Here is a 16,568-nt window from a genome sequence, read left to right on the forward strand (position 1 = left end):
CTCCCAGTCCTGCCTCTCCCGGCTCCAGCGCCTTCACCCCAACACCGAGTGCTCCTCCCTCACCACCCGCTTGTCATCTGTCCTCCAAGACAACAGGGGCCCCCAGCTTCCTCCCCCGTCAAATCGAAACCCTTCTGTTGGTTTCTAAGGCCCCATCCTCAGGTCCTAGCCTGGCCCTCTTCCAACCACACAGTGGACCTTCTGAGACACCCCCATCCTGCCATCCTCTGCACCTGTGCACCCTGCCTCCCAGAAACCCCCACTCCCCCCTTCTGCCACACCTGGCCACGCACAGCCTTGACCTTTGCATGAAGAAACCCTGCCTTAGCGTTGCAGAAGAGATACTTAATTGTCCTCAGTTTTCTTACCTGTAACACGGTGTAAGGGCTTCCCTGGGGGCTCAGCGGTAGCGAATCCTCCTGTGAATGCAGGAGACGCGGGTTCGATCCCTGGGTCAGAAAGATCCCCTCGAGAAGGAAATGGCAACTCAGTCCAGTATTCTTGCTTGGGAAATCCCAAGGGCAGAGGAGCCTGGTGGGCTTCAGTCTGTAGGGTCACGAAAGAACTGGAGCAACAACCGAGCAACTGAACAACAGCGACATGGGGCAAACAAGAGCGCCAACCTCATGGTGTTGCTGGGGTTTGACTAGAAGACAGGCACCAAGCGTCCCCTGAGGGCCGCCAGAGGTGCCACCGCATTCAGGAACCGGCGGGGGCAGCCTTGTCTGACTCCAGAATGCGTTCCCCTCTTCCTTCTTTGAGTCTTTAACGTTGCCACTTGATAACACATGGGCTTCCTTGGTAGCTCAGACTGGAAAGAATCTGCCTGCAATGCAGGGGACCCCGGTTCAATCTCTGGGCCAGGAAGACTTCCTGGAGAATGGAATGGCTACCCACCCCAGTGTTCTTGCCTGGAGAAGTCCACGGACAGAGGAGCCTGGCCGGCTACAGTCCATGCAGTTGCAAAGAGGTGGACAGGACTGAACGACCAACACCTTCTAACATACTTTGATGACACAATTACCACAAAAGGTTTCCTGGATAGGTGCCCCATTTAGGCCACAAACCTTTGTATGCATTATGCCCTCCCTGGCCCTCCACGGACACTCTGGGCCTCCACAGCCCTGGGTCTGGACTGTCATTTTCTTTTCACAAATCTGCTGAAATGCTACCACACACTCTGGCATCTTTTCTTTCATGAGGGGCTTCAGGGGAAAAGCTGAAGACAAGTTATCTCCTTAGTACAGCTCTCTGACAGGCAGAGAATCTGATCACTGGAGTCGCCTGGAGACTCTCAGCAACATTATATATTTAAGTAATGAAAAAAAGAAAGCGCTTTCATTAAAATGATCCTCTGAGCGGCAGCAGGGTGCCATCCAGGTGGGGGCTGGCCTGCACCACACCCTGACTGCCCTCGAGGAAAAGGCCTTCCAGGAAAGACCTATATGCCCAAGCCCTGCCCGCTGTTTCTACGATCCCCAGGAATCCAGACTCCTCACCTAGAGCACCCAAAGGTCTGGCCAAAGGTTAATGGACTCTAAGGGGAGGGCAGGAGGTATATAAGGACCCGTCGGACCAGCCGGACCCCAGCAGACAGCGGAGAGAGCTGCGCCCCGCCCACTCAGACCACACGTGCACTGTGAGTAGCCCGAGGAGCAGGTGGGGGTGGTCAGCTCTAGCCCAAAGATGGCTTGTGAGCGAGCCCGCTGAGTCCAGAGCTCTCTGGGTGAGCCCACTGTTCCTGCGGTGCTGTGTCACCTTTCAGTACCTTCCTGGGCTCCAGACCGAGCGCCCCAAGCTGGTTTCCAGAGCGCGGGATAAAGCGCACACAGCGCGCAGGGCTGGAGACGGGCGGGGGGGTACGAATCCCGGCAAAATAGAAGCTGCCCGGAGACCTGGCCATCAACTGCGGGCCGGGAACCCAGCCCAGGGCCCGGCGCGGACGCAGGGCCGTCCCGCCCGGCGTGGAGCCTGGGCTCCGGGAAATTAACAAAAGAGCCGGGGGCCCTCGGGGGAGAGGGCGTGGCTAGACAGGACCCGCCGGAAGAAGAGGCCGCCGCCCCCTTGGCCAAAGCGCTTGAGCCCCAGCCGCAGGGATGGGAAAAGACAAAGTCAGCAGCTCATCCAACAGTGAAAAAGCTCTCGCTCCCATCCTGAGCGCCCAGAATGCAAACGAACGTAGGTGACATGCCGGCTGCCAGTTGGATCACGAAAGTGAGCAGCAGTTGGATGTTCGCCTTCTTATTTAACGTTTTTATTGATTCTTATGGGGTGAATTAAATGTGAACACTGGAATGGAAAGGGGTCTGTAGCCTCTCCACGAAGGAAATGAAGCATGAGCCGTGTGATACAGTGGGCTCCTCCGCGAGGGGCGGGGCCCAGAGTCTGCAGCAAGAGGAGGGGGTCTGCGACTCGAAGTCCCCCTCCTCACCCGCGCCCTGTCCCCTCAGCAGAAGTGGGGCCTCGGCTCCTGAGAGGCGGTCTTCAGCACGTGGCTGGTCCTCCCCACCCTCCTAGAATGGCAGGTGTTGGCTCTCTGAGCCCTCCTGTTCTTACTCTTGGAGTTCAGCAGGTGGCTGGTCCTCCCCACCCTCCTAGAATGGCAGGTGTTGGCTCTCTGAGCCCTCCTGTTCTTACTCTTGGAGTTCAGCAGTACGGGGAGACCACGTAGGATGGGGCAGCAAGAGAGCGAGAAGGCAAGGGGGCCTTCAGATGGCCGAGGAGACGGGCCCTGCTGGCGAGGCAAGGAGCAAGTCTGCAGCCTTGGAAGATTCTCTCCAAAGGGATGGTCGTAGTCGGACCCAAAGGGAAGCTCGGGGGCCAGTCTGGGGCAGGACCCTCTCCTCCCAATGGAATCCCCTGCCCAAGGGCTGTCGAGCTGACCCCCAGAAGCTCCTTATCTGAACCCTGTAATCCCCCACCCCTGCTGCAGCAGAGGCCGCCCAGCCTTCCCTCCCTGCTTGGGGGTCTGCCCCCTGCGGTGCCCGTCTCCCTCTTCTGTGGGCAGAGGCCGAGTGCACCAGGCCTCAGAAGGGCCGGCCTCTAGCCCCTACTGCCTTCAGATGGGTCCCTTCACCTCCGCAGGTCTCCCCCCTCCTCGGATCACACCTGCTCCCAGGCGGGTGTGAGGAGTGTGTGGGACCCAGTGTGCTAGTGTAAGGAATCAGCCAGGCCCTGCAGGCCACTCCCCCGGCCCCAGCACCATTCTGACCCCGCCCCCTTCTCAGCTCTGCACTCTGGTGGTCCCCATGCCCACCTGTTCCCTGGCAGTTTAGGTCCTGCCAGCCATTCCCGACACACCCACTTCTGGGATGTGGACAGGCCCCACGCTCTTATGCTGGCACCTTGCCAGCACTGGTGGGGGGTCTGGGGGTTACAGGAAGGAGGTTTTTTCTGGACGGCGGCCAGCAGGCAGCTAGACCTGCTGGTGCTGAGGAGGCGCTTCTGAGAGCCAGTGCCGGCCCGGAGAGGCGGGGACCCTGCCCTGCTCTTCCGTGCTGCTCCAAGCTGAAGTTTTCCATCCGGGTCTGCTGCACCTGGGCAGAGGGTCTCAACCCCTTCCTCTCTAGACCTGGGGTCTTGGCCTGGTACCACCAGGCAGGACTGGGTGGGCCTGGATCCATCCCTGTTACCCTGCTAATTGGTTCAGGCAGCAGGCAGGGCTCTCTGGATCTTGGGGCTTGCTTCTGCTGATAATCTAAGAGTTTACTGCATATCTGCAATATGGGGGTGCTCCTGCTTCATTAGCTCAGCTGACGCCAGAAGACCTCCCCAGTAACAAAGGGAAGGGCCAACAAGTGGAATGATACATTTCCGGTATGGCCAGGGGGCAGGGCGGCCTCTCTCGGGGGCTTGGAGCAGAGAAGAGGCTCTGAGCTCCTCTGGTACAGCCCCACACCAGGCCCAAATCCAGAGAGGGTAAGCAGCTTGCCCAAGATCACACAGTCCCAGGTGGGACGTGGACCAGAGCTGAGGGTGCCTGCCTCCGATGCAGTGGTTTGTCCCTGAGCCCTACACTGGGTGACAGGGGCTCCCTATCGTTGTCCAGCTCCAGAATGCTGTCCCGCAAGGCCACGGCCATCCTGCTGGTAGTGCACGCAGCCGCCATGCTGGCCTCCCAGACGGAAGGCTTTGTTCCCATCTTCACCTACGGCGAAGTCCAGAGGATGCAAGTAAGATATTCCCAGGCTGCCCGCCTCCCCAGTGTAGCCAAGGTGACCCACAAGCCTGCTCAACGACAAGCATCCCTTCAGTAAACCCATGTTTAATCAGATATGCCAGAGACCCTGAGGTGAGCCTGAAGGACTCCAGATAACCCCAGGCTCCAGCCATCTGCCCAGCCACCTTCGCCCCTTCACCAGTACCACAGAGGTGTCAGTGGCTCCCACAGGTGACATCTTTTCCTATCCCTGGCCATCCTTTTGGGGGAAGTTTTCAATTAACAAGCCAATAAATATTTGCAGAGCATCTCTGCAGCACAGAGGGCCACCCCGGGTGAGAGGTCAGACACACAAGGAAATCTCAGAACCTCCCATCCTCAAGGAGCTGACTCAGGAGCCAAGGCGCCAACATGACAAGTTCACTCAGGATAGAAAACAAAGCAGGGCGATGTCACAAGACAGGACGTGATTAATTGTCCAGAAGTGATGCTGACAGTATGCACTGAGTTCAGGGGAGCAGAAACACGATGGGCTGGTGGAGAAGAGGGGAACCTGCTCTGGGGGCCCCGAGAAAGAAGGATGCAGGGACAGGTGGGCACAAACGTTCACAGGTACCTTTCCAGGGAGTGGCGGCCAAAGCCTCCTTCTCTTTAGAACCCAGAAGAAAACAGGGCAGGCTTAGTGGAACCTAGGTGGTGCAGCCTGTGGAAAACGGCTGTTAGACCCCCCTCCCTGGGCCTTTTACCTTGGATGTCACGGAGTTCTGAGTGCCTTTCCACCTTTGTCTCTTGATCTCTCTCTCTCTTTTTTTTTTTCTTTTTTTTTTGACCTTGCTGCACAGCTTGTGGGATCTTAGTTCCCTGCCCAGGGATTGAACCCAGGCCCTCAGCAATGACAGGGCAGAGTCCTAACCACTGGACCACCAGGAAATTCCCTGTTTCTGTTCATTTTTTTTTTATGTGGACCATTTTTAAAGTCTTTATTGAATTTGTTACAACACTCTGTTTTATGTTTTGGTTGTGGGCCACAAAGCATGTGGGATCTTAGCTTCCTGACCAGGGATCGAACCTGCACCCCTGCATTGGAAGGCGAAGTTTACCACAGGACCCCCAGAGAAGTCCCCGCCCGCCCCCCTTCCACGTTCTTTTCCAGTGAGATGAAGGAATGGGGCTTTGTGTCCCATGTGTCTGAGACTGAGGTTCCAACAGGGACCCATACATGAGTCAGTGCTCTTGGGGGTCTCACGGCCCTGAGGTGCAGCCTCTGCAGCAACACGCTCTGTCCAGGGCAGATTGCCACGGACACAGAGAACGGCGTCCTTTAGAGGGGCCAGGCGGGACCCAGCTCCCCTTCAGGGGAGGAGAAGACACAGAGGGCTGCGAATAGATGCAGGAGATCCCCTAGACCCACCCCCTCCCGCCTGCCACTGCGGAAACGACGACCGACCATCCCAGCATCACCGCTGCTCAGGGCAGGCCCGGAGCCGAACCCCCAGAACGTCCTCAGAAAAACTGAAGAAACGGGCTGGGTCTGACCTAGGTGCCCGGGGGCCTGGCAAGCAGGATGCCCAGCAAGATGAGAGGCTGGACAGAAAGAGCCAAACTCGGTGCTACACGAACTGGCAAAATGGCAGTGAGAGGGTGCTTGGCGTTTATCTGCTCTGTGGTTTCCTCCTCGTAATTGCCAGGCACCGGGATTTTTATGAAGAAGCTGCAGACTCCTTTCTCCATAATTCATCTCCTTGTCTTGCCTCTTATAAATCACCTCCCAGGGACTCCAGTTTCTGGGCCACCCCATGGCGCCCTCACAGGCTGGGCCGTCTTGCCGTCTTTTTTTTATAAGCGCTTTGCTATGAAAAACACATTTTCATCGTTAATATGCAGGAAGGGCAGCCATTATTTTTAGCATCTTAACTTAATTAACAGTAACAACCTGGGTGTGATGCTTGAACTACAAAGGAAGGATTCCTCTTTGGGTTGACTTGGTGGCGGGCAAATCCAAGGATGATGTGAGGTCACCAGGTGTCTGAGACGCTCTGGGAGAGAAGCGCCTGGGAAAGGGGATTCTTTTGGCCTGTTAGGGGTTGGGGGGGTCAGGCCCCTTAGCACTCCGAATAGGAACCCAAAGGGCCACGAGTGTTTGAGGGAGGTGAGTTTTACACGATTTTGTGCCTGGCCCCTAGGAAAAGGAGAGGTACAAGGGGCAAAAGAAATCCCTGAGTGTACAGCAGAGGTCAGAGGAGGTGGGCCCTGCGGACCCTGCGGAGCCCCGGGAAGACAAACAGGAGGTTATCAAGGTGAGCAGAAGACGGGGTAGGGGAGTGGGGTGACGGATCAGGGAGGGGGGAAGGGAGTGCAGAGAAACCCGGTTGGGGGATGGTCCCCCAGGCATCACAGAATGTGCTGTGAACTAGACACTCAGGTGATGAGCTCCATCCTAGGAGGGAGAGACAGACACGAAGGATGAGACAAGAAATCGTTTCAGGCACCAAATAAGCAGGCAGGATCGACAGTGGGGCTGGCGGGGGAGGGGAAGGAAGGCCTCTCCCCTATTCTCTCCCCAGGGAGAGGAGGTGGTATTTGATTTGAAACTTGGAGGGTAAGAAGGGGCCACCCATGCAAACAGCTAGAACAAGAACATCCCAGAAGAAAGACCCAGGAGGGTCTGAGAAGGGCAAAGAGGCCAGCAGGGCCTGGGAGGCTGCTGAGGGTTCCAAGCTGGGATGGGTACCTCTTGCCCCCTCTCCTTCCCCCAGAACCATGAGAGCCATTCTGGGTCATCCAGTCCAGCCGGCAGCAGGGCTGGAAGCCTGAGCCTGCAGAGCCGCCCCTAAGGCTGTCCTCAGGCCTCCTGAGCCCATTTCCCACGCCCGGTGAGCTGGGTAGGAGGAGGGGCAGTGGGCCTGGGACTCCTCCACCGCGCTCTCCAGGGTCAGGGCGTCTCCAAGTCTGCCCGCTGGCTTGTGCAGCAAGAGCACGGAACCGGGAAGCTCTGAGGGTGCTGGCGAGATCAGCTGGCTCCCCCGGGCTCTGCCCCCTCCCCTCACCCGGGGGGAGAGCCTCCAGACAGCTCCTCCACCCAAGGGTAGCCTATGGCTCCCCACATGGACCCTGGAGCCAGGCCCCCTGGGTGCCCTTCTCCCTCTGCTACTTGGAACCTTGTATGACCTTGAGCAAGTGACTCAACTGCTGTTTGTCCTCAGTTTCCTCATCTGCAAAATGGGAGCTCTAGTAGTCTCTACCTAACAGCATAGGATTATTGAGAGGCTTAACAGGACTTAGAAGGACACCTGGCACCTAATAAGACTCCCACGTTTTAGCTATAATTCAGAGGAAGGGGAAGGGCATTTGCTTCCTCAGACTCCCCACCAGGGGAGGGGAGGTGACCCTCCTCCCTCTCAGCTGGTCTCAGGCTCTGGCCCCAGGTGAGATTGAGGGGAGGGGCCAGAATTCCCAGCAGACCCCTTCCATCCCCCCACCAGAATGGGGAGGAATGGGGGGCGGTGGTCCTTGCAGTCCAGCCCGCCACCTGTAGGCACCCAGGGATTAACGGCTCGCACTGCCTTCTTGTTAACTCTGCCTTATTTCACAGCTGACTGCTCCTGTGGAAATTGGAATGAGGATGAACTCCAGGCAGCTGGAAAAGTACCAGGCCACCCTGGAAGGGCTGCTGCGCAAGGTGCTGCCATCCTCCCAGAACGGTATGGGGGTACGGGGTGGGCAGACACCTCCGGGTTCACCTCCTGCAGCACAGCCCAGTAGGATTTCGGGGGGCTGTCATTTGTTTTTCTGCTTTGCCCTTGAGAACCAGAAGCTGTCTTCTCCTGCAAGCTCCCCCACCCCATCACCGAGGGGAGTCTAATCACGGGGGGTGGGGGTGGGGGTGGGGGTGGGGGGGAGGGCAGTCGGGGAGAGGGGCGGCAGGGGAAAGGGGCGGTGGTGTACGTGGAGGTGGGGCTCAGACGGCCGTCGCAGGTGGGGAGCCTCATTCCCCAGCCAGGGGCATCTCCAGGCCCCAGACCCCTTCCCCTAGCTTCTGCCTGGCAGGGGATTACAAGTGACAAAGACCGCAAGCCTCCTTCTGCAGAGAGCCATTCCTTCCCTCCCCAGGCTGGATGGTGACTCTGAAGGAAACCCTGGGGCAGAGTAGCCACAAAAGCCTGCAATTTCCACCCCACCCCATTCATTCTGCCAACCAAAGTCCTCAGCCCCATTTGGCATTGCCTGAGTCAAGGTCAGCCTGAGTCACTGGTGCAAAGCTAGGTCTTATCTGACAACCAGCTACTAATTTCTTCTCCTAGTCCCCAGGAGGAGAGGAGAGGGGGGAGGAAGTGTTGTTTGGGAGCAGGGAGGTTAAATTCCTAGCCCCAGGCAACACAGAAAGCTGGAGGCAGACCTGGCCAGACCTCCCCTCCTTCCTCAGACCTGCGGACAGATTCACAAGGTGGTTTCATAAACGGATCTGCTGACCCTTCTGAGCTGCAAACCTCCTTTGCTTTTCTCCAGCAGCCCAGTGACAGGCCACTCAGAGGAGAAGGTGGACAGAACTTGGATCCCCCCAACCCAGAGAGGACCCAGAAATGTGCACAGCTCATCCACTGGATTTGGAAGGAAAACATCTTCTCCCAAACAAATCCCCCGCCAGCAAATAAATCATGAAATATACAGAAATGACTCTTTTATTTACTATTTTAATTTACAAAGGTCAGATTCTGGTCGTGCCATAAAGGGGGAAATAAAGCTCAGAGAGGGTTTGGCCATAAATGGTGCGCCTATGATCAAGTATGAGACCCATGGAATAAGATTTGCACGGGCTCTTCTGTTCTACCTGAGGAAAGTGAGGCCAGAGAAATAGCATTTTTTGCCCACATGCTGAGCCAGTGGCAGAACAAGCACTGGAACTCAGGTCTCCTGCATACTGGTCCATTTTCTGTTTACTGACTTGAGGTCTAATGGACCAAAGCGTTTTAAGGCCTCTGCACTCAACCCCTTGCTGGGTAACTTCTAGCCAGCCCTTTAACCTCAGTGAGCCTTTTTGGAAAGCAAGGTGGTAATATCTGCCTTGAGATCTGGGGGATGGGACACCAGCAAAAAGCAAATTATTATTATCACCATGTGACTACACGCTCCAGCATCTGCGGCAGAATTACACAGCCAACCCACTTATTTCTGCCTTCTAAACAAAACCGTATGGGAAATTTCACTGTAATTTAATTTTACGTTAATGGATGTTCATTTATTTATAAACTGGGGCCATATAGGAAGCACAGCTCCTTCCATCCATAGGTTACCAGCAATTAAACAGTGCCCACACCGAATTTCCACCCGCTCCCGCCGCTTTAAGGGCTTAGCCCTGGATTAGTAGTCGAAAGAAGACACGACTCCAGCCCTAAAAAGGACCCTCGTTTGGGGTGCTCTGCACGCTCTCCCCTCAACCTTACAGAGGACCCGGAGCCTGCACTGTGCACGCTCCCACAGTTTCCGACGACGCACGTACTGATCAACCCAAGCACAGCTGCGAGATCCCGGGAAGCACTGCCAAGACAGCCGCTAAAAAATGGGGAGAGAGGGCTGCAGCAAGGCACGTCGGAGGGTGCGGAGGAAAAGACACAGGAATCTCGCTCTAAAGCGCGGGACTGCAGGGACCGGATCCAGGACCCCTCCTCGCCCTTCCCAGCTTCCTTAAATTCCTCCGCTCGTCAGTAACGCACTCAGAGAAGAGGAAAAGAAAAGGCTCCCTTTCTCGTCGTCCCTGTTTCGTGCCTTCCCCTCGCCCTCTGCTGGGGTCCGCCCCGACAGTGAGCCCATCTTGCCCCGTCACCAGCAGGGGGCGCCCATTTCTGGGGCCAGGGTCCCCACACCCTCTGGGGGATTTTCTCGAAGCTCCTGAGGGTTGCACAGCAGTATTGAAACGTATGCCATGGAGGGAAATGAGACTCCTTGGGAGAGTTCACCCCAGATGGTCTGCATCCTTTTTTTTTTTTGCAGCGGGGCATGCGGGATTTAATTTCACCGCCAGGGCTGGAGCCCGCGCCCCTGCATTGGGGGCGTGAAGTCTTAACCCCCCACCCTGCGAAGGCCAGGGAAGTCCTGGTCGGCATCTTTTTCAGTGGGAATTGCTTCAGCAAGCACAGCACCTGGGAAGCGCAAGGGTGCTGTCCGTTCCGCTGGACAGCCCCGCTGGAAGCTCCGCGCCGCAGCCGGCTTGTCCCCCAGCCTCACCCAGCGGCCTTTGCTGTGCTTCCCGGTAATGAGCCAGAACCGGGACTCAGCCAACACCTGCTTCTGTATGCACGGCGCCCTGGCCGCCTCTTTAGATGTGTCGGCGCCTCTCTTCTTCGGTTTTCCTCCTCCTGCCAGTGTTCGATTTCTCACCATCGGCTCAAATAATTCTTTTATTTTTTAAATAAGCGCCTCCATTTCCAGGAGATCAGACTCAATTGCTTACAGGACAGACACAGTCTTGGAAGGAATTAAAACTGGAGGATAGAGAGAGAGTTTCGGGAGGTTCTGAGCTGAGCCAAGGACAAAAGGATCATGTTTTCACAAAACAGAAGTAAAGAGAGACACACTCCTGACTAAAGCTAGAGGATGCCTAGAGCAGGACCTAGCAGCATCAGACAGGGGACGTGCCCAGAGAAACCAGGAGGGCAACGATGCCCCTTCTCCCCACATCCTGGTGAGGCTTATCCAGCAAAACCTTCAAGAATCTCTCCAGTTACCTGGCAATTACAGAGAGTTACAGATTACCCGTTTTCATCTGAAATGTACTTTTATACTTAGGACCATGGGTAATTCATAGGGCGACCTGATCCTAGATTCACAGACAGGATGAGGCATTTTCTCAGTAGCCGCATCGGTATGATTTTATAATTACTGCACTACATGGATCTGCCATGAAATTGAATAGTTAAAAGCAAAGAGTAATTGCTTGATATCTGTACTCTATAATTTAGTATAATCTAATCATGGACAAAGCCCAAAAGAAAATGTTCTGAAAGCATTACATTTTTCTTCATACGCAATTCATTATTGACATCGGAGAATGTGTTTCGTGCTGCTAAAGGAACTCTTACTCACAGACATCGAAGTGTAAAAGTGGTCAGAAGAGTGAGAGTTTTGTTTAATTTTCAGCCGATGTTGAAAAGCAGTTGACGTAGTTGCTCACTAACCCCTTTCTGACACGTCTCTGTGACTCTATTTGCCCCTTCATTGACCTAGAGAGTGAGATAAGGCAGCAAGATGTTGGACGGAGCAGGGGCCATCCCAGTCCAAATCTGAGCCAAAATCACACCCACATCCTCTGTTTCCAGCCGTACTCTCCCAGGAGCCCCACCCCAGTATGATGCCACCCATGCTGTGGTCCCGAGGAAGCCCAGAATAGCCAAGAGGGATCCTGGGGCTGGGGACAAGGTGGGTCAAGGGCAAGTCCGTGGTCCCAGCGCATCTTTAAGGACCTGATAAATGTGTGTAGGGCTTTTTGCAGGAGGAGAAGGAGAAAGGAATCCACTAAAAGATTCATGGCTGTTATTATTACAAGGCTCTGCCAATGTAGAGAGAGGTCAGCAGAACGGCAAGCAGTGTGGCAGCCCCCCGGGAATTCAGAGCATCCTCAGAGCGGCCCCTCATCTCCACTAAATGTGTGGATGTGGTTACAAAGTAGATTTAGACATTGGAGCTTGTTTTCCCACTTTTGCCTTTAATAAATCAGGAAGACGGACCACAGCCTGAGCTGCTCGAACTGCTCGCCTTATTTTTAAAAACCCACAACAAAGTGATGGGAAAGGAGGGCACGCAGGACAGCCGTTGACTTTGCAGTATTGCCCTGATCTTGGAAATGTGTGTTCCCATACAGGCCCAGCTGCAGAACCGGAAGAGACCCAGAGAGGCGGATCCGAGAGGGCCTGGAGGGGCCTCAAGGGTGGCTCGAGACACAACCGGGGCAGCGGTGCCAAAGGAGCACTGAGACCAAGGGACAGAAGCAGGGGGATGGCCGCTGGGAGGAAAGCAGGCCAAACGGACTTCACTGGAGCCGGTGCAGCGCGTGGAGGGTGGGGAGTGTTGACGGAGGGCCCTGAAGGGTTATCAGTCGAGGGAGGCGGTGGACAGGAGTGGGGTGTTCAGGAGGAGAACGCAGAGGCCCAAGACCTGGAGGAACATTGACTCTTAAGGTTCTTTTCTTCTCTTTTCACGAGGTTTTTTTTTCCTGATTGAATTTTTCATTCAGATTCTGAATGAAAAATCTTCTGAATGAAAAGCTTCTTCTTGGGGGTGGGAGGGAGGGAAACATGATCAGCAAACATGCTGTAAGTATAGCACATGACCCCAAAGCCCTGCTAGACCCAGCAGGGCAGAGGCAGCCCAGTGTGGGGTGGGAGCGGGGGAACTGCTGCAAACATGCTGGGTTCTAGGCTGGAGGGAAGACAGCGCTGGGGCAGGGCTGGAGGAGGGCTGTGGGCCACTTGGCCCTGGGTGTATGTAGCAGCAGCCAGGACCCCACACACAAGGAAGGAGGACAGAGCCCACAATGGGGACCACCCCTGGGGATAGCTCCATTTCAGTAGCTTTTTAAATCTCCCCAAGATCCACTGTGTGGAAATAGACCGTAACTCTGCAAAACGCTGTAACATTAAGTTTGTTTAAGCATCAGTTTCAAGCCCTCTTAGAATACACAGGGCCAGTATTGATGCTGAAAGGCTCATTCTTTATATATTGAACTGCACAGCTGCAAGGAGAGGCGCAAATGTTACCAACTCATTTGTCATGCAAACAGTGCTTCAGAAAGAAAGAAAATACTATTATGTGGTATGTGTGTTAGGCAATCACTATATCAAATTCATGGCATTCCGTGCAAACACAGGCAGAGGAAAGGAAAACAACACTTGGTGAGAGAAATCACACCACATGGGAGCAGCTAAGCCGGGGAGATGGTGAGGCTAACTCAGCAGCCTGACCAAGTGGAGGCTGTCATTCCCCCCGCAGTGTGACCAGTGATAAATGCCCCATGAGAGAGCAAGTGGTGGGAATGCAAACACTGGGGCCCCGGGTGGGGCCAAGGTGGGGGTGGGCAATGGGACTGTAGAGGAGGAGGGGAGACGGCGGAAGGGGAAAAGGGAACTGGAGCATAGAAAGGGAATGGAACTTATGAGGCTGGCAATCAGCGTTAGGAAAAGGTGGCCGATGGTCCATGTGGAAGGAAGACAGAGAGGGAGAGGGAGGCTCAAGGAAGACCACGCAGCACAGTGTCACTTCCATCTGTCGCCACTCCCCACGCTTCTCTTCGGGTTTCTCTGCTAAGAGCTTCGTATAGTCAGCTTGCCAGGTGGGAGTTTCCACACAGCACTGAAGCTGCAGACACATGGGTTATGTACAAACACTATGACGCACGTGCCTGAGTGTGCATGCTAAGTCGCTTCAGTCGTGTCCGACTCTTTGTGACCCCATGGACTGAGCCCGCCAGGCTCCTCTGTCCATGAGATTCTCTAGGCAAGAATACTGGGGTGGGCTGTCATGCCCTCCTCCAGGGGATCTTCCCAGCCTCGGCATGGAACCCTTGTCTCTCAGGCCTCCTGCATTGGCAGCCTAGTGTTTTACCACTAGAGCCACCTGGGAAGCCCAGTGTCCTGAGCACCTTACACAGATTGCCTCTTCTAATCCTCACAGTGACGTAGCACGCACACAGTCCCCATAGCAACCCTATAAAGTTTACAACAGGCTAGAAATGTCAATTGGATACGATCACACGTCTAGTGATGGAGTTGGGACTTGAGAACCCCCTACCAAATCCACAGGCGGCACAAGACTACATCTCTGGAGCCTTCCCCTACCCAAGTTACAGTATTAGTCACTCAGTCATGCCCAACTCTTTGGGACCCCATGGACTGTCTCCATGGAATTCTCCAGGCAAGAACACTGGAGTGGGTAGCCATTCCCTTCTCCAGGGGATCTTCCTGACCCAGGGATTGAACCCAGGTCTCCTGCATTGCAGGCAGATTCTCTACCATCAGAATCACCAGGGAAGCCCCTTCCCCTCCCCATCACTCCTTATAAAATTCCCACCATCTGACCACACAGCCTCCTCCCGCTGGCCTGAACTGCCCCTCAGAGCCCAGGGGCATGTGCCTCTTCTGCCCTCATGATGGGATGCGGTGGCATGATGGGATGGAAGGAGCTTCTTTTGAGCTAACATCTGGCCAAGAGCAGGGCCTGCACCCCCTTGGGGCTCAATATCAGTGAGTGAAAAGTCAGAAAAATACAGAAGCCAGCCAACCATGTCCTTAGATTGTACTGGGTCTCAGAGCCTGCCTGGGGTCTAATCCACGACCCAAACAAAGCCCTCCCCAAGCACGGAGAGAGGCAGAGGATTCTGTCTGCCCACTCTTGGCAGGGCTCCTCTTTCACCAGTAAAAGTTGAAAATTATGTTTTATTTGGTGGATGTTCTTAGGACTGTAAGCCCAGGAGACAGCCTCTCAGATAACCCTGAGAAAACTGTTCAGAAGAGGAAGAGGGGGAAGCCATGATATGAGTTTTTGCAACAACAATACCAGGTAGGCATGACAAAAGATTACTGTCAATAAAAGAGAACCAGATATCTCAAATTAAGAGACTTAGCACTTTCCTATGTTTGGGAAGATACAAGAAACTAAGTTTACTGAAATTATTCCTTTGATATGCACCTCAGTTATCTGGAGCTAGTATCCTGTGTTTTCTCATCCAAAGTTTCCTCAAGCTGCACCTTGAGGGTGGCTGCAGTTTGATGACTGCTAGCTGGTGGGCGTTCCTTGTTTCCACCCTGCGTTCCCTCAGGGATCACCAACAGGGGAGGCTGTAATGTGGTGGCTAGATCCTTCATTTACTGATATGGCAGGTAACGTTTTGTCACCATTGGGCAATTCAGTATGACTTTACTGAGTGCCTACCATGCCTCCCTCCTAGGGCTTCCCTCTTAGTTCAGTCGGTAAAGAATCGGCCTGCAATGCAGGAGGCGTGGGTTCGATTCCCGGGTCAGTAAGATCCCCTGGAGAAGCAAATGGCAATCCACTTCAGTATTTTGGCCTGGAGAATCCAATGGCACCCCACTCCAGTACTCTTGCCTGGAAAATCCCATGGATGGAGGAGCCTGGTGGGCTGCAGTCCATGGGGTCGCTAAGAGTCGGACACGACTGAGCAACTTTACTTTCACTTTTCACTTTCATGCATTGGAGAAGGACACGGCAACCCACTCCAGTGTTCTTGCCTGGAGAATCCCAGGGACGGGGGAGCCTGGTGGGCTGCCGTCTATGGGGTCGCACAGAGTCGGACACAACTGAAGCGACTTAGCTGGGAAGCTACAGTCCATGGGGTTGCAAGAGTTGGACACGACTTAGCTACTAAACTACCACCACCATGCCTCCACCCAACCAAAGGGTGGAGGATTCAGAGAGAAAGAACACTTGGTCTTACAGGGAGAAGTGTTATGCCCAAGTCGGAAATCTCCCAATGACCACCAGGGAGCCGGTATCTGATGCAAAAGCAAGAGAGGTTTATTACCAAGCTCGAGCTGGGGCTCCCACCGACACCGACGCAGCGGCCCTAGGAAGGAGCCCTGAACTCTGGGTTACATTGCTTATCAAGAGTATTATCGCGTGCAAAATTCGAAAAACGGGAGTCTCCGGGTCTGATGAGGTGAAGGGTTTTATTGAGGTTTTATCTAGTGAGGGGTTAGGTGTTGAGTTCTGATTGGCTCTCATTTCCCGGGGGCTGGCCACGGGTCCTGATTGGTTCTCTTTTCCCAGGCTTGCCACGGGTTTGATTGGCTTTCATTTCCCGGGCTTGATTTGATTTTCCTGGGCTGGCAGTTGATTGGCTCTTGTGTGCTGAGGTAATTTCGGGGTAACTGAAACTTATCTTTTTGAGGAAATTGGAACTGCGGCCTTTTTAGTCCTGTAGCTAAAAAGCCTCTTTATGAAAGTGAAAGAGGAGAGGGAAAAAGTTGGCTTAAAGCTCAACATTCAGAAAACGAAGATCATGGCATCCGGTCCCATCACTTCATGGGAAATAGATGGGGAAACAGTGGAAACAGTGTCAGACTTTATTTTGGGGGGCTCCAGAATCACTGCAGATGGTGACTGCAGCCATGAAATTAAAAGACGCTTACTCCTTGGAAAAAAAGTTATGACCAACCTAGATAGCATATTTCAAAAGCAGAGACATTACTTTGCCGACTAAGGTCCATCTAGTCAAGGCTACGGTTTTTCCTGTGGTAGTGTATGGATGTGAGAGTTGGACTGTGAAGAAGGCTGAGCGCGGAAGAATTGATGTTTTTGAACTGTGGTGTTGGAGAAGACTCTTGAGGGTCCCTTGGACTGCAAGGAGATCCAACCAGTCCATTCTGAAGGAGATCAGCCCTGGGATTCCTTTGGAAGGAAT

The 16,568-nt window shown here is 54.3% G+C and overlaps 1 protein-coding gene across 1 annotated transcript; it reads left to right on the plus strand.

Annotated features, from left to right (window-relative positions):
* MLN (motilin) lies at window positions 4,056–9,865 on the plus strand. Its single transcript, XM_005696459.2, has 4 exons — window positions 4,056–4,172; window positions 6,343–6,456; window positions 7,752–7,860; window positions 9,603–9,865. Exons 1-4 carry the CDS (start codon window positions 4,056–4,058, stop codon window positions 9,863–9,865), a joined length of 603 nt encoding a protein of 200 aa, XP_005696516.1.

The sequence above is a fragment of the Capra hircus genome, chromosome 23, assembly GCF_001704415.2.
Source record: "Capra hircus breed San Clemente chromosome 23, ASM170441v1, whole genome shotgun sequence".
Taxonomy (NCBI): Eukaryota; Metazoa; Chordata; class Mammalia; order Artiodactyla; family Bovidae; genus Capra; species Capra hircus.

Coding starts and splice junctions, on each gene's coding strand:
- MLN (XM_005696459.2), top strand. CDS start 4,056: ATGCTGTCCCGCAAGGCCACGGCCATCCTGCTGGTAGTGCACGCAGCC. Junction 4,173..6,342: donor GCGAAGTCCAGAGGATGCAA/GTAAGATATTCC, acceptor CCTGGCCCCTAG/GAAAAGGAGAGGTACAAGGG. Junction 7,861..9,602: donor GCTGCCATCCTCCCAGAACG/GTATGGGGGTAC, acceptor TCAACCTTACAG/AGGACCCGGAGCCTGCACTG.